At 38.5% G+C, this 26,064-nt stretch overlaps 1 protein-coding gene and 1 pseudogene across 1 annotated transcript; both read right to left on the reverse strand.

The window, feature by feature from the left end:
* Positions 1-15,519: 15,519 nt before the first annotated feature.
* LOC105099055 (eukaryotic translation initiation factor 4E-like) lies at positions 15,520-16,225 on the reverse strand. Its single transcript, XM_064494904.1, has one exon. It carries the CDS (start codon positions 16,223-16,225, stop codon positions 15,575-15,577), a length of 651 nt encoding a protein of 216 aa, XP_064350974.1. The 3' UTR covers positions 15,520-15,574.
* Positions 16,226-18,765: 2,540 nt separating this feature from the next.
* Positions 18,766-19,133, reverse strand: LOC135323126 (large ribosomal subunit protein eL36-like; annotated as a pseudogene).
* Positions 19,134-26,064: the final 6,931 nt, after the last annotated feature.

Genomic DNA, 26,064 nt, shown 5'->3' on the forward strand with positions numbered 1-26,064 from the left:
CTTTCCATGCCAATAGACAAACTTCTCCAAGTATATATAAAGACTTCATGTGATTCCACCAAATGGAAGAATCTTGATTTATTTAATCCATAAGATTTTTTAAAAACTTTTTACAGTAGGCATGTCAAAGAATTTTCATTATAGTAAAATCTGGCCTAGGACTTGTTCTGTTTCTCTGAGGAATGTATAATCTGGGACTTGGGTGGAGTCTGTGGGCTCTTCAGAGACTCACTGACACCTAATACCCAGGAGACTTTAGTGTGTAAACCACACACTACATATATTTTTAAACCTCTGAGAGGATTAAAACACAGTGACCCAAATTCTTTTGAAACTGGTCTCTTACAATTCCTTATTTTCCTCACTCTGACCTGAACGTTTTGGGGGAGATAGCAAGTTTTTCTGAAAATCCTAAAACCATAATCCCAAATTATTTCTAGTTTCCTCTCAGCCCTCTGGAGAATAAGAATCACAAACCAGAACAGTTCTAATAAAATGATGTTTCAATTCCCTGTTCCATCCCATTCATTTCTGCCCATGTGTAAAAGGCTTTGTGGGCCCTCTTAGACAAACTTTTCCCCCCCTTTTCAGAGAAAACCGTCAATAGCTACTCACTAGGATTTCTATTTTGTTTTAAACTAAAGAAAATCTTTTGAAGAGATCCACACCCATCTGCTCGGGAATTAGCCTAGAACATCTCCAAAGAGGTAAACTGGCGAGGCCATAAAAGATAAACTGACTAATACAAGACTCAAACCACATTGTGATGAATTTTTAACCCCTTTCAGTCCCTGAAAAGATGAAATTATCTCAAGAAAGTATTGGGGGGAAAAACTCTTTTTACCACAGATTTTGACAGTTTCCTGACTAAAAGATCACAGGAAAATGGGATTTAGTCGTTGTGCCCCACCATCCTCAAATTTCTTCAAGTTTTAAAAAGAAAATATTTCCTCAAGGTTTTGACGCCGGGAAGAGGGAGGGCCCAGCTACAGTCGACTCCGGAGCTGCGTTCCCGCCTCCCAGGCGCCCCCTTGGCCTCGAGAGTATTTCAGAATCCTCCCAGGAGCCCCAGCGGGAGGGAGACCCCGCCTCCTCATGAATACCAAGAACATCCGCTCCCATAGTGCCCTCCTCCCTCATGAATATTTTAGAACCTCCCTGAGGTCCCTCAGGAAGGAGACTCCGCCCCCTCATAAATAGTAAAAGTCACAGCACCCACAGTGCCCTCTCACGTCATGAATAATTAACGAGAGCGAGGTCTCAGGAGCCCGAACCTAGGCCAAAGCCACGCTTTACTTCCAGCTGGTTACAGGAAGGGGTGGAGCCGTTGCAGTCGGGGAGGGGAGGATGTAAAACGAAGAGCCCCAACGTGGCGCGCCACACATCAGCTCCAAACCACTTCCTTTCCTTTTAACCTAGTGTTAAGCCGTTTTTTTATTCCTCCTACCCCTACCCCAAGAGGGTAAGTTACAAGAGCTTTCATCAGAACTTCTGTTGGGAAAATCCTCCAGACATTCTTTTTTAAACTTCTCTGGGTGCCTAGAATCGAAGGAAGATAAATGCCTCCATTGTCTCAAGATGGAGTCCAGGACAAATCTTACTAGGTTGGCCCTCCTCCCTTGAAGATTAAGTTCTCATTCGTTTATTCATTTACTCCATAGCTATTTATTGAAACCTGCTCTGGGCCAGTCTCTGGAGTAGGCCCTAAAGATACAACAGAGAACAATATATATACAAGTTTCCCGCCTTAATGGAGCTTATTAGTCTAATGGGAAAGGTAGAATAAACAAAGTAAACTACAGACGGAAAGGAGTGGTATGGAGGAAATAAGGCAACAGAAAGTAAGAAGGTTGGGAGTGGAAAGCCGGTCACTACTTTAGGTGGACTGGTCAGGACGTTGCCTTTGACGATGTTAACATTTTATTTGAGAACTAATGGAGGAGACAGAGCCAGTCAGGAGAAGGGCTAGGAGAAAAGGGAACAGAGAGAAAGAGTTTGGTGTGTTCTAAGCATTTGCAAGGCTGCCTGTCTGAGTTTAGTGAGCAAGCAGGAGTGAGCAGGCATCAGAGAGACCATGGAGAGGCTGCACAGGTGGGGATGTGCAGGACTTTATATTAAGGCCCTAAAAGAGGGTCATTTTAGAACAGCTGTAGGCCCTCTATACCCTTGCTTTCGGGGACCCTCTCCACATTACATCCAAGAAATGAATATGTACCCACATCCCTCATTAAAATAAAATATATAAATAACTTCATAAAGGTTGAGATGAAATTTAGGATTAGTTGATATATTGTTATATTATGCCATCACAAACATTCATTAATTCTGATTTACAGAGTTTTTTGGAGCCAGTCCTTTTTTCCCTCTGCTGTCTCATTTGTTATTTGGTCCATGACAAGGTCTCAGCCCCTAGGCCGTGGGCCCAGACTGCCTAATGGATAAAAAGATACAGAATGATGAGAAGTTTAGATTTAATTCAAAGTGTCCTGGAAAGTTGTGGAGGAGTTTTAAACAGAGAGTGATATAATCTGATTTACATCACTTAAAAGATTGCTCTGGCTTTTGTGCGGGGAGAGAATGAGGCAAGTAGGGGTCGAAGACAGAAGATCTGTTAGGAGGTTGTGCAGGACTGGAATGATGGCCTTGGAGAGACAGGTTTGAGATATATTTGGGGGATAAAAGTAACTGAATTTGCTGATGGATTGGATATGGGAGGGAGGGAAAAGAAGGAGATAGATAAGGATGATTCCCAGGCTTCTGACTTTATAGTGGGTGGATTTTAATCCCATTTACTGAGATATGCAAGTGGGGAGGAATTTTCCTAGCAGAAAATTAAGAGTTTAATTTTGCAAATGGTAAGTCTGATATGTCTACGAGACATCTAAGGGGAGATAGTTGTCAAGGAGGCAGCTGAATTACGTCTGGAGATTGGAGGAAAAACTCTGGGCTGGTTAAATAAATGTAAAAGTTTTCTGCATTAGAAGAATAGCGACCTTCAGAGAGTGAGAAAAGGAAGAGACGTTCTCCAAGGAGATGGAAAAGGAGTGAAGTAAACTGGAGAAAACCAGGGGAGAATGGAGTTGCTGAAGACCGAAAGGGAGTGCTTCAAGAATGAGAGTGGCTCGCTGTGCCCAGTGCTGCTGAGTTCAGCCACGTGCCCATTAGATGCGCACTGCAGGTGTCTGTTAGATTGACAGTCCCAGTTTAGGCAGAAGTACTGTGTGTCCACCTTGTCGTTCCCCATCTCAGGAACCTATGGCGACTTTGCCTTGCCAGCCACATCAAACTCAAATCCCTCTGCCATTCCTTCAGTGTCCTCTGTATACTCTGTTCTTCCCCTGCTTGTTTGTTCATTTGTTACATTTGACTCATGCCCATTTTCTGCCAAGCCTAGTGTTAATTGCACGGTAAATACAAATTCTGTTTCTAGTGGTTCATGGTCTCAAGCACTCATCCTAGACTATGTACAGATAGCAGGAAACAAACCTGCTACTCTAATCAGGATGAGAGGAGAGATAGAGAGGGGGTGGGAGAAGGTATTTCCTCTTTAGCAGATTCACCCCCATCTCTTAGTGCAGAACCTTCCATCAAAAATGATTTACTTCCTTTCTCAATCTTCTTCCAGGACACACTTTGAGAGTCACACCCTGTGTAAAGCTTGTTTCTTCCATAAGTATGCTTTTTCTTCTAAACCACACTGTAAACTTGAGATGCCTTACAGCTCTTTTGTACCCTTCACAGAGGGAAGGACAACAGATACAGAGGAGGATCTATCATGAGGCTACCAAGACTTCAGCTTCAGAGCCTCCTGTTTTCATAGGCCCCTTCCAAGGCCCTGTACTTAATTTTGTCTTCATAAACAGCAGGTAAAAATTGAATACACAAATGAATTTACTAACTCCAAATATTCGTTGATTTATTAAGCTTGTTTTATTTTTAGAGATCTGTATGCGAATTTTACTGTTTATATTATTCCCTTGCCCAAAAGCTTTCAATGGCTCCTTATTGCCTCTAATTAAATAAAAGCTTCCCCACATGGCCTCCAAGGACTGCTTCAGTGTGGCCAAATTCTATTCTCCAGTGTTATTTCCCCAACATTCTACCCCGTGCTGTCACCCTGGTCTTGTTCACATTGATTTCTCTGCTCAGAAAGCTCTCTTCCAAGTCCACCTTTTTGACATCCTAAGATAGCTTTTAGGCCCTCACTTCTGGAAGGGACATCCCTGGACGAACAACGTGACCCATGAGACTGTTAGAAATGCAGAAACTCACACGGCTGCCCCAGACCTACTGAATGAGAATCTGCATTTTAACAAAATCCGGAGTCAAGTTTGAGACATACCAGCTTAGGCCATTTGACAGGTCACCTCCTCTAAGAATCTTCAACCCTTTAAAATCACTGTAATGAGAAATATTTTTCCTCTTCTGAACCTTCTTCATTCTTTGCTGGTACTTCTCTATGGTTACTTTGCTGGGCCTTGAATCATGGTTAGTTATGTACAAGTATTAGTTATTCTGTTAGATTGTGAGCTCTTTGAAGGCAGTAACAGTGGAGTATCAACTTAGAGAGGAGTTAGTCGACTTTGTATTTCTCCCAGGGCCCCTCCTGAATCCCTATATACACATGTAAACCAACCCTGACCTAGGTGATACTCAGAACTTTGCCAGGATCCATATGTAAATTGACTCTCAGATGTGCCACCTGTGGGAGGGAAAATCTGTTGCAATTATTTTACTTAATAAAATAAGCATCCTACTATTATTTTATGTCATGAAAGTCTAGACTATCATTCCCTGCTGAGTGATCAAATTATATTTTCATCCCTGAATTCCTGAGTAGGAGGAGAGCTGGCCTAAATTATTCAAAAATAGCTGGTAACATTACACAAAAATTTTAGGTAAGAAAATACCACAAATTTCTTTGGTTAAAACAAAAATAGGTTTTTTTCTTTAAAAGATTAATTCAAAATTCCTACAAGAAATCAATGTTTACTGCAGAAAAATGCAAAAATATACATATGTCCCCTTCCATCCCCCCCCCCCCCCCAGATCAACCTAATTTTCCATCTGGAGGTAACCACTGATAACACTTAGGTACATTTCCTTCCTGATGGAATCTTTCCTGGCCAATAAATATAGATCTATATCATCCTTTTTAGTAGTTACATAGTATTTCACTCTAAAGATATATCACACATTTGTTTAATTGGTCCTGCATCACTAGTGTGAAATAAAATTCATATTTTATGGCAAGACAAGAAAAATTTAAACATATAAATTTTCTCTGCCCTTTGGCCTCCTCTCTCCTTTCTGCTGTGCATTGTGTGTCTGTAATATGCATCGACCACACCGCCCTCATTGGCAGAAATACCTGCTCTGCTGTAAAGAGCAATATTCTCTAGTGTTAATAAAACAAAACCTTAAAAGATGACATTCCGTCTTGATCTTGTAAGAGGCCATTATGATGCTTAGATCTGGATTGCATAAACTATCAATAATATGTCATTTAATGTACAGCTCTCTGTCTCAAAAAAATGTTTATAACTGTGCTTGGACTTTTAATGGGCAGAACAGCTATAATCCTCAATTTGGCTCGAAAAAAATTTTCCATTTCTTTGTTAGATCAACTGATTGTTGACATGCATTGTTTCCAATTTTTTGCTACTTAGTGCTGCGAGAACTTTGTATGTTTATCTTAGGATAAACTTTTTAAAATTCTCGTTTTAAGAGTATATCACTTAAATTAGGATAGGCTTCAAGTGATAGAAATCTTCAAACTACAGTAGCTTAAACAAGATGGAAGTTTACTTTTTTCATATAAACGAAGTCCAGAGATCAGTAATCAGGACTGGTGTGACAGCTCCAAAACCATCTGGAACCCAGGCTCCTTCTGTCTTGTTGATCTGTATCCTCAACTGTGGCTTCCTCCTCATGGCCCAAGTTGGCTGCTTGAGCTCAAGCTATCATATTCATATTCCAGCCAACAGGAAGGAGGAAAGGGGGAAGAAGGGATTTCTCCTTGACACTTCAAAGAGTCTTCCCTTTGACATGGATTTGGCCAGAATTTAGTAACATGGTCAGTCCTAACTGGGAAATATATTGGAGGTCTCTGGGCCCAGCTTAAAAATAGGGGATTCTATTACTATATAAGAAGGTAAGAGCAGATATCAGGATACAACAGCAGTCCCTGCACAAAAAATAAGCACATTTTCCATTTTTGGTGCATCTTACCTTTCTGGTTTCCCAACTCTTAGTGAACAGTTTTTTAATATCTAAATTAATCTAACAGCCTAAATCAATTTTCTGTTGGTTCTTGATGGAGACAACACACAATTGGCTTATATCTTTTATGTAATTGAATGTAATTAAAACTAGTTCTAAATTTCCTTCTTTAGACAAAGTAATTTCCTTCCTAATATGATTTCTTTAGTGTTTCCAAATCCTATTCCATCCTTCTGAGATATTTCTTCTCTTGATGTTGCTTTATTTTTGGTTGATTTGTTTGTTTTTCTCGGGGGGATGTAATTAGGTTTTTAAATGTATTTTAAAATTAATTTTTAATTTTATTTTTTACTGGAGGTACTGGGGATTGAACCCAGGACCTTTTACATGCTAAGCATGCACTCTACTGCTGAACTATACCCTTCCACAATGTTGCTTTATTTTGGTCCCTAAATCTGTTAACTTTACTTATGACTAAATTATAATTGGTTGAGTTGAATTGAAATATAGTGATTTTGGTCCTTTCCTTTTATGCATTTATTTCCTTAAATACTAAGAGTAAAGCCTAATGATTGATGATTTTTTAATCTTCTCTTTTGTCCTTTTTTACTGAAAAGATGGATATTTTCTTTTTGCTCTTTATTTTTTAAAGACTAGTCAACTGAATTGCAAAAATTGCTAGCAAAAACAATAAGACAGATTCAAGTGATTTGTATAGGGCAGTCAGGAAAAAATATACTAACAGAAGTAAAAAAAAAAAGGTATAAACTAAGATTATGTGGGACCAGGGACTGTTACATAGGGTCCTTAGACTTTAACATGGTGACAAGATTTCATCCAGAAATAGGCTTTGGCAGGTGAATGGCGAGAAATTCTTCACTTTTCAATCAAGGACACAAAGGTCCAAGGAGTTAAGTGTCTTTCCCAAGGTTTTCAAGCCCTGCATCCTGGCTTGAAGCCAGTTTGAGTAATTACATTTGGGTCATGTCAAATTTTGCCTGAAAAAGTGCTATGTTAAAAAGCCCACTATAAAATATTGTGTATAGTATTTTACCATTTTAAAAGGAAAAAATGTATAGATAAGTGTATAAAACACTGAAAGTATGAGCAGATAGGGTAAGGGCGCTCTGAGAAAGAGAACCAGATATAACTTATTGACATAAGAAAAGCCTTTTAGTCCTAAACCATTTTGTAATCTAAGCCTGGTCACAATGCTTGCCCTTGAACAGGTCTCGGTAATAATGATCAAAAGAACAAACTTTTATCAGACAAGAGAAGAAACAATAACAAAGATAATAAATCAGTTGTAAAGACTGCCAGTTCTATTTCAATGGTAACAATTAGCCTGAAGCACTTTCTGGAGCTGTTCTGCAGAATTCAAACCCCTCCAGAAAGCACTCACCACCAGATCAACTGGAACCTAAGGGATGATGCTGTCCTTTTCTAACCCACATGGCTTCAATCAACTAAAGCAATAAATTCTTCCTTCTTTGGCTTAGTTGTGTCTTGACTCCACGCTCACCAAGGAGGCAGAACCAGTGACAGAAGGAACAGCACTAATAATATGTCAGCAGCAGTTATTTTTGCAAGGCAATATTAAGGGAGATTTAAGTAAGTTTTTTTTCCTTTAGTGCATTTCTGGGTTTTTCAAGCTCTGTATCAAGTCCACATTGTTTGCATTATTAGCAAAAATATTTAATATACACCTTGTTGTATATTACTGTACCACAAATGGAAGAGAGGGAGAAGGGTTGGAAAGTAGGTTTGGATATTTTTTAATGAGTGTCATAAACTGAAAGATAGCAATAAATAAATATACTCAAGTGGTTAAGCCAGTTGATGAGGTAGAAGGAACAAACAGCTCAGCCGTTAGTGGGCACTACCGCCTTTTCCCAAAATCTTTTCCTGATCTTCTTTCAAAAGAAGCCCTCCTCCAAGATTAGTTTTTAGAAAGGTGTAGGATTCTGGTTTTACTACCCCTTAGATTGCCTCAGGCTCCAGGCAGCTATATAACAAAACCCTGAGATAGTGAGGACTCAGATATGAAGGACTGGCTATGACTCCCACCCTCTGAAGTCAACTCAACTCTGACTGGCAATAATTTTTTTAAAAATTAAAGTACAGTTGATTTACAATATTGTGTTAGCTTCAGGTGTACAGTAAGTGATTCAGTTATATATACACATATATATATTTTGGATATTTGTCCCTTTATAGGTTATACAAGATAATGGGAGAGTGGCAGAGCACATGCTTAGCATGCCCAAGGTCCTGGGTTCAATTCCTACTACCTCTTAAAAAAAATAAATAACCTAATTACTTCCCTCAAAAAAAATCACAAAACAAAACAAAGATATGGAATACAAGATATTGATTATAGTTCCCTGTGCTAGACAGTCAATCCTTGTTGCTTATCTATTTTATGTATAGTAGTGTGTATCTGTTAATCCCATATGGCTCCCCACCTTTCACCTTTGGTAACTGTGAATTTGTTTTCTATGTCTATAAGCCTTTCTGGTTTTTTATATAGATTCATTCACATTATTTTTTAGAGTCCACATATAAGTAATATCAAATACAATATATCTTACCCTGACCTACTTCACTTAGTATGATAATCTCTAGGCCCGTCCATGTTGCTGCAAAAGGCAATATTTCACTCCTTTTATGGCTGAGTAATATTCCATTGTATATTTTGTGAAATCAAATTTATATTTTATGGCAAGACAAGAACAATTTAGGGTTTTTTGTTGGGAGGATAATCAGGTTTATTTATTTACTTACTTTTAGAGGTCGTACTGGGGACTGAACCCAAGACCCTGTGCATGCTAAGCATGACACCCTACTACTTGAGCTATACCCTCCCCCAACAGGAAAATTTAAAGGCAAAAAATTCTTCTCTGCTCTTTGGCCTCCTCTCTCCCTGCACTGTGCATTGTGTATCTGCAAAAGGCATCGACCAAACCTCCCCCATTGGCAGTAATACTTGCTTAACCATAAAGAGCAACATTCTTCTAGCATCAGAAAGACTAATCCTTTAAAGATAACATTCCTTCTTGATATTGTAAGGGATCACATGACCCACCAGGATGAGGCTTAGATCTGGATTAAGTAAACTGTAAATAATACCTCATTTGATGTATGGCCCTCTGTCTCAAAAAATTTATATAACTGTCCCTTGATTTCTAACTGGTAGAACAGTTCTGAGTGCTTTCTGAGATGCTCTTCCCAGATTATAATCAGCAAATTTGGCTCGAATAAAATTTTTTATCTTTCTTAGATTGATTAATTTTTTTTGTCAACAGTATAGACCACATCTTCTTTATCCATTCATCTGTCGATGGACACTTAAGTTGTTTCCATGTCATGGCTATTGTAAATAGTGCTGCTTTGAACATTGACGTGCATGTATCTTTTCAAATTACAGTTTTCTCCAGATATATGCCTGCTAATGGGGTTGCTGGATCATATAGCAACTCTATTTTTAGTTATTAAAGGAACCTCCATACTGTTTTCTGTAGTGACTGCACCAATTTACATTCCCACCAATAGTGTAGGAGGGCTCTCTTTTCTCCACACCCCCTCCAGCATTTATTATTTATAGACTTTTTAATGATAGCCATTCTGACTGGTGTGAGGTGATACCTCTTTGTGGTTTTGATTTGCATTTCTCTAATAATTAGTGATGTTGAGCATCTTTTCATGTCCTACTGGCAATAAATTTAATTCCATATTTTATATTTTATGATTGAATTATTTTGGACTACACTTTTAGCAGTATGTTGGGAATCCTGGAAAATGGTTCTAATTGTTTTAAAAATTAAGCCACAAACTGGGAGCAAATATTTGCAAAGGACATGTCTGATAAAGGATTGTTATCCAAAATATACTAAGAGCTCTTAAAACTCAACTGTAAGAAAATGAACAACCCAATTAAACAATGAGCCAAAGACTTGAACAGACACCTCACCAAAGAAAATATACAGATGGCAAATAAGCTATGAAAAATGCCACACATCATATGTCTTTAGGGAAGTGCAAATTTAAGCCACAATGAGATCCCATTACATACCTGTTAGAATGGCCAAATTCCAAAATACTGACAACACCAAATGCTGGTGATGGTGTGGAGCAATAGAAACTGTCACTTATTGCTGGTGGGAATGCAATGGTACAGCCACTTTGGGAGACAGTTTGGCAATTTTATACAAAACTGAACATATTCTTACCATATGATCCAACAATCATGCTCTTTAGTATTTACCCAGAGGAGCTGAAAACTTACGTCCACACAAAAACCCGCACATGGATGTTTATAGCAGCTTTATTCATAACTGCCAAAACTTGGACGCAATCATGTCCTTCAGTAGGTGATAGATAAATAAACTGTAGTATATCCAGACAATGGAATATTCAGTGCTAAAAAGAAATGAGCTATCAAGCCACAAAAAACATGGAAGAACCTTAAACACATGTTGCTAAGTGAAAGAAGCCAATCTGAAAAGGCTACATACTATATCATTTCAACTATATGACATGTGGAAAAAAGCAAAACTATGAAGACAGTACAAATATCAGTGGTTGCCAGGGGCTACAGAGAAGGGAGGAATGAACAGGCAGAGCACAGAGGATTTTCAGGGCAGGGAAGCTATGCTGTTATGATACCATATTACTGGATACATGTCATTATCCATTTGTCAAAACCCATAGAATGTACAACACCAAAAGTGAAACCCAGTGTAAACTATGGACTTTGGGTCACAATGATGTTCCTATCAGGTTTAACAAATGTCACATTCTGGTGGGGGATGTTGATACTGGGGGAATGTTGTGTGTGTGGGAGAGGGCAGGAGATACACAGAAAATCTCTGTACTTTCCACTCAATTTTACTGTGAACCTAAAACTGCCCTAAAAAAATAAATTCTGTATGTAAAAACAAAAGTTAAGGCCAGCACTTAGTCTTTAATTTAGGAATATTTTTCCAGTTAAAAAAAAAACAAACCTAGATTTTCCTGGCAAGTCAAGGAGAGAAAGGACCCAGAGATTAACAGTGTCAGTACTTTTATCTTGGACTTCCAGCCTCCAGAATTGTGAGAAATAAATTCTGTTGCTGAAGACAAAAAAAAAAAAAAAAAAAAAAAAGAAGAAGAAGGAAGAAAGAAAGAAACCTAGACTTTCCAGATATGAAGGAGTCAGATTAAAAAAAAAAGTACCTGTATTCCAAGTTGCGTGTGAGTGTAAGTACCTTTGTCTTTTAGAAGACAAAAATTAAATGTTTCAAAAATCTTTAAAAGATTCTTTAAGAAAAATATTTATTTTCCGTTCTATTGAGTACTTCTTATCAGACCTCATGAATGTAACATGAGCAGCAATTATTTTAAAGCAAATTCCGTGTGAGTAGATTTGGCAGGACAGCCATTGAAAACACTGGACAAGTATGGAAAATACTCCCCTATGGGAAAAACTGCTAAAAGATTAGTTTCCAGATGGTCAACTCAGATGGCTTGACTTATTTGGAATGTTTTACAAACTAAAAATACTGAAACTGGGAAAACTCAGAAATCTATAATTCTCATCAATTAAAATTACAAGCCACAAGATCTGAAGGTCGGAATGGTTACTGAATAGAGGGCCTCTCAAGCAGAAATGGGTGCCTTAATTTTTCCAGCAGGTGGCAGCAGAGAGCTATATACAATTTAATATGTTTTCTCAAGAGAGTGGAAGTCTTAAAGGTAGGGAATTAGAAATCACTTTATCTGTCACTGAACACCCTCAGTTTACAGATGAAGAAACTGATTTCCAAAGAGATTACCTGAACTTCTTAAGGCAAAACTCTTCATTAAAATGAATTCTTTGAAACGTATCTGGCTATGCAAATTTCACTTGTAGTTACATTAGACTCAAAGCAGACAAATTTTAAAAAATGTTTTTTGGGGGGGAGGTCATTAGTCTATTTATTTATTTATTGTATTATTAGATTTTTTTTTTTTAATAGCGGTACTGGGGATTGAGCCCAGGACCTTGTGCATGCTAAGCATGTGCTTTACCATTTGAGCTATACCCTCCCCCAAAGCAGACAAATTTGATATGAAAAATACAATACTTCACATGAAATATTAAGATGATAGAAAGCCTTTGGAATATTCCCAGAACTCTTTCATTTTTTGATTAGAACTTAAAAAAAAAAGGCCATCTGAAAGCTTTCTGATGGGAGGTGCACTGACAGGGGAAAAGTACAGATTTGGGAAACAAATCCATCCATCAACTCATCCATCTCATGCCTTCTGTCTTTTTAAAGGCTGCTGATTTATTATAAAATGAAGAAACACCAAAGCAGTGTTATACAATTAGTGGTAAATTTTTAAATATTTACATTTAATAAGTTAGAATGGCAAACCAAGAAATATATTGCAATATACCTGTGTTGGTCGGAAGCTAACGGTGGGAAGCATGGTCTGGTATTGGGACACACACTTCAAACTGCACAACAAATGTCTTTTTAAAATCTTGTTTGTGTGCCTTTGTGACTGTATTGTAATCTCACTTGGTAAGATGAAGTCAAAATCTAAATTTGAGGTCCTTTGTGAGGGCTCAACTAAATGGCCCTCTGCCGCATCGCTCCCCATGATAAGCCCTACTCACTTTCTAATATAATAGTAGAGATACTTGGTACTTTATCCTAGAAGAAGGTTTCCTTTGTCGAATATGATAGGATCTTTTATGTGGTTGTATTTTATGTATTATTCCTTTGTTGATGTTAGGAAAAAGACAAAAAAAGCTGATGGGCTGAATGCAACCAAAGGGCACAGTGGCCCAATTTCTACCCTGTAAGGAACTGGAGGAGCCACAGCAAAACTTTAATATACCCCAAAGGAGGGCACGCTCTCCTTTTAACTACTTGCATAAAGGAGATTTATAGTTTCTTATGTACTAAAGGTGTCTGTTCATCACATCACAAGCACTTTTTTCAGACCACTGTGGTCATCCCATGACACCACAAAGATATGAGGAAAGAAGTAGCCTAGACAAGTCTAATTAAGTAGCTGGCCTCAGTGTTTGACACTGTGGCTGATATACAAATAAAGCCAAAAAACACATATTGTTAGGGTTCTCTTTTTAAATTACATTTATTAAATATTGGATAACTTTAAAAGAATATTTGTAAAATATGTGTAAGGAATAAAGAAAGAATCATGGTATCATGGACTCCTGTGTATACCCCACCACTCAATTGTAGGAGAAAAAAAAAACACCCAATAACCATCATCACGACTTCTGAAGTCCCCTAGGGTCCTCTCCCAGTTCCCCCTCCCTCCTCCTCCCCCTCAGAGGTAAACATTATCTTGAATTTGTGTTTACACATTCCCTTGCTTTTCATTATAGTTTTAACCACATAGGTTATATTCCTAATATTTATATGTAATATTGCTTAAAATTTTAAGAGAAATATGGCATGCATACAAAATCACACATGAAATCATATGTTTTGTTTAAAAAACAATAAAATGAATACCTGTGACTCTGTTACCAGGCTAAGATAAAACACTATCAGGCTCCATGTCTACTGCCTTCCAGTTACATCCTCTTTCTTCATCCTGGAGGTGAATATTATCTAGAATTTTATATTAACCATTTTTTGTTGTGATAAAATATACATAACTCTTACCACTTTAACCATTTTAAAATGTGCAATTCAGTGGTATTAAGTATATTCACATTGTTGTGCAACCATCACCACCATCCAACTCCACAACTTTTTTATATTCCCAACTGAAACTCTGTGCCCATTAACACTAATTCACCATTCCCTCCTCCCCCCAGATCCTGGCAGCCACAACTCCACTTTCTTTCTCTAGGAGTTTGACTATTCTAGTACCTCATATAAGTGGAATAAGCACACAATATTTGTCCTTTTCTGACTGGCTTATTTATTTGTGTTATATATATATATTCTTTTTCTTATACTTTTTCATTTAGTTACTACGAGATACTGAATATAGTTCCTGGTGCTATACAGTAGAAATTTGTTGTTTATCTCTTTTATATATAATAGTATATATAAATTCAAAACTCCAAACTCCCCATTTATCCCTCTCCCTATCCCCCTATTGGCTTATTTAATTTAGCCTAAAGTTTTTGAGCTTCATCCATGTTGTAACATGTGTCAGAATTTCCTTCCTTTAAAAAAAAAAGGCTTAAGTTAATCTGTGGAATGGGATTGCATTTGACTCTATAGATCAATTTGACTTTTTGTTTGTTTGTTTTGGTTTTGGGTTTTTTTTTAATTAATTTTTAAAAAATTATTGAAGTACAGTCAGTTTACAATGTTGTGTCAATTTCTGGCCTGACATTTTTATTCATGTGAGTCTTGCAGTCTATGAACATAGTAAAGCCCTCTGTTGATTTTAGTATTCTCTAATATCTAATAAGACTTTATAATTTCCCCCCACAGAGATCTGGCACGTCTTTTGTTAGATTTATTTCTAGGTACTTTATATTTTTAATTGTATTATAAATAATATCTCTTTAAAGTACATTTTCTACTAGTAGTTGGTGTATAGAAATGTACTTGATTTTCATTTATTGATTTTCTAATACACATGCTTGCTAAATTCTCTTATTAATTCTATGAATAGATCTGTATATCATTGAAGATTTTCATTGCAAATAATCATATCATCTATGAATGACAGTTTTGTTTCTCTCAGTACATTTTTTTGTACTTGCTTGTACTCTGATGGTCTCCAGTACCATATTGAAAATCAGCCATTCTTGTCTTGTTTCCAGTCTTAAAGGAAGTGATTTTTATGTATCATTATGTTTGCTAATACTTTTTCTTTTTTAAAATCGTGAATGTATGTTCAATTTTGTCAAAGACCTTTTTCCCTTACTCAGTTAATGTGGTAAATTTCACTACTTGGTTTTCCTTTTTCATAACTTTGCATTACGAAAAATTTCCAATGTACATAAAAGCTGAAAGAATAGTACAATGAACACACATATGCCTATGACTTAGGAACAAAAACTGTTAATATTTTACTATTTTTGCTTTATGTATCATTTATATATATGTATATATTTTTTCTTAACTATTTGAAGATAACTTATAAGTATCACCACACACCTCCCATGAAATACTTCAGCATGTAGCTTCTAAACATAAGGACATTTTCCTGAGCTTTTTGTTTTTTGGCGGGGAAGTAATTAGGTTTATTTTATTTTATTTTATTTTATATCTTAGCAACATTTAGATGGAAATCAAATTTAAATGCAGTCCACTCTGCTTGGTTCAGCTCCCAAATCTCGATTGCTTGGCGCAGTCTCCTATAGGAATACTCAGAAGGTGTCTTCTTATACAACAAACCTATTTTTAGTGGTAGAGCCCCTCTTACTAGCTGTGTCTGCATGGGACCGATAACCAATCACTATCTTTGGAGGAAGTCCTAACCTTTTCTTGTATACCCTCCCTATGTATGTAACAGCGTCTCTGTTTTCACAGTCAGTAGTCCATATTGCTATCTTATCACCTTTAGCTCTAACACTAGCAACAGCTCCACATACATCATCACTGTAGTCATCAAAAGATTCTCCAATAAGGCACAGCAGTGTCTCTAGCCAAAAGCGATCCAAGTAACTTCGTCTCTGCCTTTTGTTCAATGTAATTAGCCATTGTCCTCCTCGGTGGTTTTTCTCATCTTCCCACATGGGCTCAATACCATCCTTAAAAAGTGAGTAGTCACAGCCAGGCATTAAATTACTAGACAACTGGATATGGTTGTACAGAGCCCAAAAGTCTTCAACAGTATCGACCTTAGAGATCAGCTGAAGGTTTGCTTGCCAAGTTTTGCTTTTATCATTTTTGAAAAACCAGAGTGCCCATCTGTTCTGTAAAGGATGTTTAATATAGTGTTTTGGGTTAGCAACCTCCTGATTAGCTGTTTTCTCTTCTTCTGTAGGCGGAAGATTAGGAGTAGGGGTGGTTTCCAGTTCCACAGTCTCCATTTTAAGATTGATCTGATCCCACAACCGCTCCTGAAGTGGGGGGAGGGGGGGAAATGAGATTCAAACTGGATTGGCCGGCTACTGTTCACGCGTCCGACGTGTCCGTTTGGCCCTGGCGGCGCCTGCGCAAGGCTGCAGGCTGCGTGTGTAACAGGAGGCTTCTGGGGAGTCTCTCTCTCTCTTTTTTTAAAGGTAGAGATGTTTGAAAAAAAAAAAAAAAGGACTGGTCACGTGGTGGAGGGGTACGTTGAACGGTTCTCCGAGCGGCGGACGCTCGCGTGCTGGAGGGTGGTTTTCAGTCCTTTGCTCTTACGCCTGGATAACTGCTTTAACACTTACTAGCAGGCATGACCCCTGTGCTCTTTGTTACTTGTCCTCCCATCTTCCCTGGAAGATTGGGAACTTTTACTTATTATTTTTAACGGCAGTGCTGGGAATTGAACCCAGGACCTCATGCATGCTAAGCACATTTTCTACCGCTGAGCTGTATCCTCCCCATAAGGACAGTTTCGTACAAAAGCATAGCAAATTATCACACCAAAGAAAATGAAGAAGTAATTTATTTCTTAATATTAAATCTGCGAGGCATTCCTGGGGGTAAATCCAACTTGATAATAATGTATTATCCTTTTAAACATTGCTGAATTCAGTTTGCTAATAGTTTACTTGTGATACTCGTATTTATGTTCGTGAGTGCACCTGGTATATAATTTTCTTTTCCGTGCTGTCCTTGTAACGTTTTGGAATGTCGCTTTGGTATTGTTTTTTATTTAATTCCATTTCAATTTAAATTAATTTAATGTGTCCATTAAATGAAGCTTGGTAACCGTGCTATTCAAATTTCATAAATCCTTACTGATTTTGTTTTGTTTTTTTCCCTTGCTTGGTTTATCGATCACTTGAGGATATTACTGTCTCCCGTTATGACGATGGATTTTCAGTCTGATCTTTTAGTCTGTCAGTTTTTGCAGTCTATTTTTCATCATTATATAGTAAATTCTTCATATCTAATAATACCTTTTGCTTTCAAGTACATTTTGTCTGTTACTTACATAGTATATCAGCTTTCTTTTACTTAGTATTTACTTAGTGTGTTTTTTCCTCTCTTGATTTCAACCTTTGATTCATTTCTTATATTCTAGATGGATTTTTAATAAACTGTATAAAGCTGGATTTTTCACTGCTCTGACAATCTTTTTTTTTAATTGAAGTATAGTTGATTTACAATGTTGTGCTTGTTTCTGATGTACAACAAAGTAATTCAGTTATACATATATATATATCCTTTTTCATATTCTTTTCCATTATAGTTAATTATAGGATATTGAATATAGTTCCCTGTGTATGAGACCTTGTTCTTTATCTGTTTTATATATAGTAGTTTGTATCTGCTAATTCCAAACTCCTAATTTATCCCTCCTCGACCCCCTTTCCCCTTGGTAACCATAAGTTTATTTTCTGTCTGAATCTGTTTTTGTTTTGTAAGTAAGTTCATTTTTATATTTTAGATTCCATATATAAGTGATATCATATAATATTTGTCTTTCTCTGACTTATTTCACTTAGTATGATAATCTCTAGATAGATCTGTGTTCCTGCAAATGGCATTATTTCGTTCTTATTTCATTCTTTTTTATGGCTGAGTAATATACCATCGTATATATATACCACATCTTTATCCATTCATCTTAGGTTGCTTTCATATCTCAGCTATTGTAAATAGTGCTTGAATATTGGGGGTGCATGTATCTTTTCAAATTAGAGTTTTCTCCAGATGTATGCCCACTAATGGGATTGCTGGGTCATATGGCAACTCTATTTTTATTTTTTTAAGGGACTTCCATACTATTTACATAGTGGCTGCACCAATTTACGTTCCCACCAACAGTGTAAGGTTCCCTTTCCCACACCCTCTCCAGCGTTTGTTATTTGTAGATGTTTTAATGATGACCATTCTGACTAGTGTAAGGTGATACCTCATTGTAGTTTTGATTTGCATTTCTCTAATAATTAGTGATGTTGAGTATCTTTTCATGTGCCTATTGGCCATCTGCATGTCTTCTTTAGAGAAATGTCTATTTAGGACTTCGGCCCATTTTTTGATTGGGTTGTTTTCTGTTGTTATTGAGTTGTAGAAGTTGTATATTTTGGAAAGTAAGCTTTTGTACTCTGACAGTCTTAACTGTGGCATCTATGCATTAGAATTATTGCAATTACTGATATATTCTTTCTTTGTTAAATTGTCTACTTGGGTCTTTCTTTTTATGATTATTTTTTCTCATCTCTCTTAACTTCGTTTTGATTGCTTACTTTTTTATCACTACATTTCCCCCCCTCTATTAGTTTGGAAGCTAAATATTTTCCCCTGGACTTTTAGTGGTTGATCTAAAAATTTATCATGCATATTTAACTTCTCAAAGTTCAGAGTAAATCATTATCCTTTTGCCTTTTCCAAATACTGTCAGGACTTTAAAACACTTCAGTTCCGATCACCCACCTTCTGACTCATATGTTACTGGATTGTGTATTTTAGCTCTATCTTACTGAGTTTTGTTTTTTTTCTGTAAGGTTTTTATTATGCACAGAGAAGGGAGGGGAATCAGTCTCTTGGCAACTGCTTTCATCATGGTGGCCAGGACATTGCTCAGTTCTCTTGCTTCCTCTTGGCGCAGATATGTGTTCCCAATATCTTCTGGATGAACTTGAGGGCTTGTCCTTGGAGATCTTGAATAACTCCGTGGCACGCTGCTCATTTAGGGCAAAACTGCACACCTCTTGGATCATGTTCTGAGGAAACTTGGTGTGCTTGATGAGATGCCGGCAGCCACAGCTGTGTCTTGGCTTGTCATGATCTTGCTCAGTTTCTGGCCCTCGTTGAGCCCAAGGCCACGGGGTAGCACAGAATCATGGCTGGACCTGTACTGCAGTCCCTGGGGCCATATAGCAGCAGATACCCTCTTGTTAGTTTTTTTTAATGCCGTAGAATGCTACTATAGTTGTATGTAGTCAATAGCAGATGAGATTAAATAGACAGTCTATATTTGATTAATTATTTTACCCCTTATCACTCTACCCTCCTTTTTATTTGTTTGAAATTCCTTCTTTTTTACCTTTGTTCTTTATAGATTTTCAGTGGGTATGGAATTCTAGATTGATAATTTCCTCTCATCACATTGAAGGTATCTTTCCATGATCTTCTTACCTTTATTGTTGCTCTTGAGAAGTCAGCTATCAGTCTAATTGTTGTAGCTTTGAAGTTATCTGACTTTTCTCTCTGTTTTTATGATCTAGTTTCTGTCTTTGGTGTTCTGCAGTTTTATTATGATGTGTTTCTTTTATTTCTGTTAGGAATTCATTGGGATTCTTGAATCTGAGTTTTCTTTTACTTTCCATTTCTTTGTTTCAGTGTGCCTACACCCTGAGTCATTTCTTCAGGTATCTTCTAGTTCACTAATTCTCTCTTCAGTGTGTCTCATTGGCTATTAAATCTATCTGCTGAGTTTTAAATTTTAATTATTATATTTTTCATTTCCAGAATTTTATTTATTGTTTTAAACTGCTTGATCATTTTTGTAATTCTCATTATTTACTCATTATTTTTTATTTCTTAAAAACTCTAAGATGGTTATTTTATATCATGTTTCTGATAATTCCTATATCTAAAGTTTCTGTAAATCAGATTCTGCTATCTGTATTCTTGCTTCTCTTGCCCCTGGTGCTTAGTTTCCTTGGGTTTTGTAATTTTATTTTTGACTGTGGGTTTATATTTCTTAAAATTTTATCTCTGGGAATTTTAGAGGGGCCTGAGATAAAGGTGGGTTCATGTAAGAGGATTTGCATTAGCTTCTTCCAGCACTTTGAACTCTTAGGACCATTTTATACTACATTCTCCACTAGAGACTTTTCAGACCATCCAACTAATGTTAATCTGCGCTGCAAAGTTGTATTAAGTCTAGCTTTGTTTTGTTTTGTTTCACATTTCCAGAAGTTTATTTCACTTTCCTGTGGTATCAAGAATCAAGACAGCCCATTTTGGTTGCAGACTCTCTAGGTGGAAGGATTTGATTTATTTCTAGATTAGTCTAACAGGGAAAGTATAGCCTTTCACAGCCTTACCTATATGAGAAGGTATCCAATTAGAGAGGCAGACTTAGGCAGACTCTGTTTCAAGTCCCTGGAGCTCCTTGAGGTCTTGAAAACTGAGAGCTAACTGGCTTGATAATTTCTCCACGTATCTCTCTGGGTTCCTACTGGAACTTGGTTTTGGCTGAATATTGCTTATTCAGGAGAAGACATTTTTAGTATTTTATCCAGAATTTTTAGTTTTCGGCAGGAGAGTTAGGTAGTGTGCCTGGGTTTATTACACCATCTGAAATGGAAATCTGTATGACTTCTTTTTCTTTCTTCATGGTGGTACTGGGGATTGAACCTGGGACCTTATACATGCTAAGCACACACTCTACCACTGAGCTATACCCACCCCCTGTATCACTAATTTTTCAATAATATTGTAAAGTTTCTCTAGAAAATAATCAGGCTTTTATGTGCATTGCTTTAATGTGCCAAGTCTTATTCTTTTCTCTCAATACCCTATCCTTTAAGTATGACACATACTCATTGAATTTTAGCATATGAAATGCATATCTTTGGCTGATGAAGAATCATGTAATGTTAGGCCTATGAAGAGATTTCAAGGGCAGCTGAGGTCTGCAATGTTCATGCAGTTTGGAATTATTTTTGCCTCTTGTTTTCTCTTACGGTTTAAACTTCAATTTTTAAGTATGTCTAAAGAGCCCTGTTTATTTTCCTCATTAACATTTCTGATAAACAGCAGTTTAATGTTTATTAAAGGAACATTTTTAAGGACTGCATGAGCACACTGGATGGTCTCCATTTTCAGCGTGTCTAGTTTTGAAGCACATAATAGAAGCATTTTGAGCATCTGATTCTCCACATTTTATCAAATAACATATTTCATTTTCTATGAATGCACTGATTATTGCAGCAACAGTCAAGAAAACATGGCAAAGAGGAGAGGAGATGGACTCAACCCTCTCTTCTTCTATTTCTCAACTTGAAAGGGCCTTTCTTTTTTCTCACTTTCCTTCTATTTCCTAAGACTAGCCTGGAGGAAGCCATCTCCCCTCCTCCTGAAAGCGAACAAAGATGGTACTCTTCTTTTCCTACTTTCAGTGGCATCCTCCCAGGTGACCTGCTTCGATCACGATGCTTTCTGAGACATCATTTTCTCCTTTTTTTTCCTCTTCAATCTCTCTGGATTCTCCTTGCCTCCTCCTTCTCAGAGCTCTTTAAATTTCGATGCTCCTTAATGCCTCAAGGCCTTTCTCTTCTCCATCCAAACACCCCGATTCGTGGCTTCAACCGCTGCCTTATAGTGGTGATTCACAAAGATACATCTCCAGGTCAGCCTCCTAGTGAGCTCCAGATCCCTGTATCCAGCTACCTGCTGGACATCTCCACCTGGATGGCCTCTGGGCTTCTCAACCCAATATGTCCCGAACTCACTTTACCTGGCTCTCCACCTCCACTAATATCTGCTTCTCTTCCTGCTTGTTTTGGCCAGAAACTGGCAATCCTTCTAGACCATTCTGTTTCCTTATTTCCTTATCCCCTTCTTCCTCTAAGGCTGAATAGTTCTTTCTTCATATATATAATTATGTATATATTTATATCACATTACATTATATTATATGTTACATTACATCATATTATATTATTATATATCCATTCTCTATTCCATTACAACTTACATCCAACCTGGCCCTTATCCTTTCTTGCTTAGGCCACTATATTTGCATCTTAATTTATCTTCCCGATTCCCATAACATCCTCCTCTAAGCCATCCTCCACACTGCCTCCAGGAGTCCTCCAGAGTGATTGTTCTAACATGCAAATCCGATAATATCTCTCCCTTGCTTAAAATCCTTCACTGGTGCCCTCACCTTAAAGACAGGATTAGAATCCCTCGGGGTAGCACGGATGTTCCCCCAGCCCATCTTGGCACGTGGCTCTCCTGTACCTCGCCGCACCGGCCCTTGTGTGCCAGCAGAGTGAACAGCTCCCAGTTCCCAAAGGCCCCAGGCCTTTGCACACCAGTCTGCTTTGCTGGGAACACTTTCCTCTTTTTGCCCACTTCTCAGTCAGCTCATTCCTGTTTATTCTTCCAGACTCAACTCAACATCACCTCCTCTTGAAAGCCTCCCTTGAAAGCTACTCCTCTCCCTTCCTTGGTCTGAATTAGTCCCCTCCCTTGAGCACTTTTATATTTTAGTGCTTTATCTGTCAGTAGACGGGTTCAGTCTACTCACTTACGAGCTCTTTGAGAGAAGGAACCATTTCCTCCTCTTTTTGGGATCTTTAGCACCTGATGTGGTACCGGTGCTGGGCATGGCCAGCATTTTAATCGATTAGTGTTTCTTGATTGACTTTTTGATCCCAAGTTCTGTTTATTAGATGTGTGATTGTAGGTGAGTCATTTAACCTCCTTGTGTTTTAGTAGAAATAATCATAATATGCCCATCACAAGGATTAAATGAGATAAGACATACTAAAATTTTTCTCTCCAATAGTTGCTTGTTCTCTTCCCGTAAGTGTTGGCACTCCTCAAGGCTCTGCCCTCGGGCCTCTTGTTTCCTCTCTTCTCTGCTTGGTGATCTCACCAACTCCCATGATCACCACCAGAATCTCTTTGCAGTTGCCTCCCAGTCTGTACTTTTAGTGCCAAGCTGCTTCCTGAACTTTGGCTGCATGTATACTGGACACTACTTTGAGTGGTCCTGTTGGGATCTGAAACTCATAATGTCTAAAATGAAAATTATTCTGTAAGCAGATAAAGTAGGGGGGGTCCCCGGAAAAAGAGAACCAGGCATGGCTTTCTTGATGTAAGAGAAGACATTTTTGACCTAAGCTATTTTATGGTCTAAGCCTGGCCGCAGGCTGGCCCTTGACCAGGTCTCAGTAATTGATGATCTCCAGGGAACAAGAGAATGCAAAAACATTGAGAACAAGAGAAGTAAGGATAGCAAAGATAACATATCAGCTGTAAAGACTCTGAGTTCTGTCTCAAAAGTAAAGATTAGCCTGAAGCGCTCAACCCCCAGATCAACTGGAACCTAGGGGATGATGACGTTGACCTTTTCTGAACCTCCTATCTTTAATTGTCTAAAGCTTGGACTGCCTACCGCTCAAGCCCCTGTGTGAGTATGCATGTACCCTTGGCTTAAACTTACCCAATTTTGCTGTTTGGGAAGACACTGCTTTGGGAGAGATCCCTGATGTCCTCCTTACTTGCTGCAAGTAATAAACCCTTCCTTCTCACGATCTTGGGCTAGGTTGTGTCTTTGGGCTCGATATCTCCCAAGAGCTGAGCCCACTTTTGGGGTAACAATCCTGCCTTTTCCCACTGACCTGCTTCTCCCTTGTTTGTCTTATTTCGGTTAGTGGCCCTACCACTCTCCCAGGCATCCTAGATTCCTTGCTCTTCCGTTCCTCCCACATCCAGTCACTTGCCAAGCTCTAGAGATGCTTTTACTGAAGTTTCTACCATCTCCATCCCTACAGAAAGGACTCATTAGCTCACCTCTAAACCATGTCCGTAGCTTATCACAGGAGTGGTTTTTCTCTCCCCATCATCTCTCTTTTTTAAACAGATAGTTATTGAGTACCTACTATGTGCCAGGCACTATTTATTGAACACTTACTATATGTCAGGCAATAGGGAAACAGAAAATTAATGCAGTGCAGGCTCATTTCCCAAGTTGTTTGGAGCAAGCAGAAGGCTTATTCCAAGAGGCTCAGGTTCCGGTGGGGGTCACAGATAATAAGCAGACATTTTTAAAGAGCATACACCCTGGGCCTTCCAGCTGGTCTCCTGGCCTCTATTTTTTCCCTCCATTCCAATCCATGCCACTTGCTATGCCCCATTAACATTCCTAAGGTACAGTAACAATTCTTCCAGGTTCCTTTATCAGCTCTCCATTGGATGAAATGAGATAAAGCGTACTAAAAATTTTCTCAAGAAACACACAAGAACATTGTGTGTTCTTATGACGCTTCACAAAACGCCCCAGCCAGCTTCGGCAGGTGCACCTCCATGGTTCTCTCCTTCTTGCCGTCCACCACAGCCCATCTTCCACTTGGAGTTCTCTGAAACTGCTCTATTCCTGTCTCTGCCTTTCTTCTTATAGTCCCCTCTCCCATCACCTCAGCCTGTAAAAAACCCTAACCATGGGTCTATTTTCAGGCCTGATTCTAGAAGGTAGAACTCTTTCCACAGTACTTCAAACCCCCTTGTCATCTTCATGGTGCCCAGAAGACAGATGATTCGATGAGCAAACCCATCTGCTGGAGACGCAGAGAGCTGCAGCATCACCCAGGCTTCTGGGGTTAACAAGCAAACCCTGAGAGCCGCCAGCAGCAGTAACCAGGGCTCACAGGAAGAGGCAGACAGCCCAGAGCAGTCAGGGGCACCTTGGACTCATGGAAGAAGAATGCAGACAGGACCAAGGTCAGCTACACTCATAAAGGGCCATGACCAGTGTCACAGTGAGGAGGAACTGGAGAGCAGGACCCAGGGTATGGCCTCTAAAACCTATTGCAAGCATCAGGTAGAGCAAACTGCCCCAAGTTCTGGGAAACAGTCTGTTTATACCTCACGTGCCACCTCCCCCATCAACGCTTTCCTGCTGTCCCCCAGTCACGCATAACTGCTATTGCCTTTCAACTCCCAGGACGTGTTCTTTTTACATCTGCTGTGCCAGTTGGTATGTTCTGCCTTGCAGATCTACTTATTTGTGTACTTTGTTCTATCCGCTCTACTAGATTTTCAGGCTCCTTAGGAGGGAGCTTTCAAGCCCTGCGGCATGGGAGAAGGAGATTACTAAGTATTTGCAGGCTTGAATACAGAGAAATGTCTTCCACTGTAATATGACAGGGACTGTATTCTATCCTTGGTACCCTCCGTGGTGACTCACAGGGCGACTTTACATGTGCAAGTGCATGTTCTCAAGAAATGCTGCTGATGGATGGATTCAGCCCCTGAAGGGATTATACAGTCTTTTCCATAATATCCCAGTGCAGGATGAATTTCTGAACCTAATAGAAAGTTGCACAACAAAAATCAGATCACATTTTTTTAAAAATCAAGCATTTGGTTCCGGACATGTATGAAAACCCCTAGCTCAGTATCTGACATATAGTAGCTGTGTTGAGTTAATGTTATTCCATGCACAGACAACAGCCAACAAGGTGACAAGTTCTGAGATAGCACATCTGGGAAGAATGGGTTAGGTAATGTTTTCCAGCAGATAAAAATTTTTTCAGGAGTAAGGGGCAGGAATGGAGTGTCCACGTGGCCAGGTAGCCAGGTCCTTGTGATGTTGGACTGCCAGAGGGGCATTCCTGGATTTAGCAGATAATGACAGTACTCTCCCCACATTATGTGGAAAGGCCAAAGGCAGCGAGGGAATGCTTCATTCCCCTTTGACAGTGATGTAAATTTTGCAATTTTCCTGGGTATTTTCTCGATAATCTCTCTCCTAGGGTCATTATTTTGAGGGAGTCAAGAGCACAGGTTTTGAGCATCCTTCTTTAGAGATACATGCTGAACTATTTATGGATGAAATGACATGATGTCCAAATTTGTTCCAAAATAATCCCATAAAGGAAAACCAGTGGGCATAGAGCTGCAACAAGGTAGCCTTGTGTGGATGGTCATTATAATTTGGTGATGGGTATATGGCAGTTCATGCTACTAGTTTGTGGTGATTTGGTGTATGTTAGAGATTTTCCGTAATAAACATTTCATTTTGTTTTTTTAA

Source organism: Camelus dromedarius, chromosome 16 (assembly GCF_036321535.1).
Source record: "Camelus dromedarius isolate mCamDro1 chromosome 16, mCamDro1.pat, whole genome shotgun sequence".
NCBI classification, from domain to species: domain Eukaryota; kingdom Metazoa; phylum Chordata; class Mammalia; order Artiodactyla; family Camelidae; genus Camelus; species Camelus dromedarius.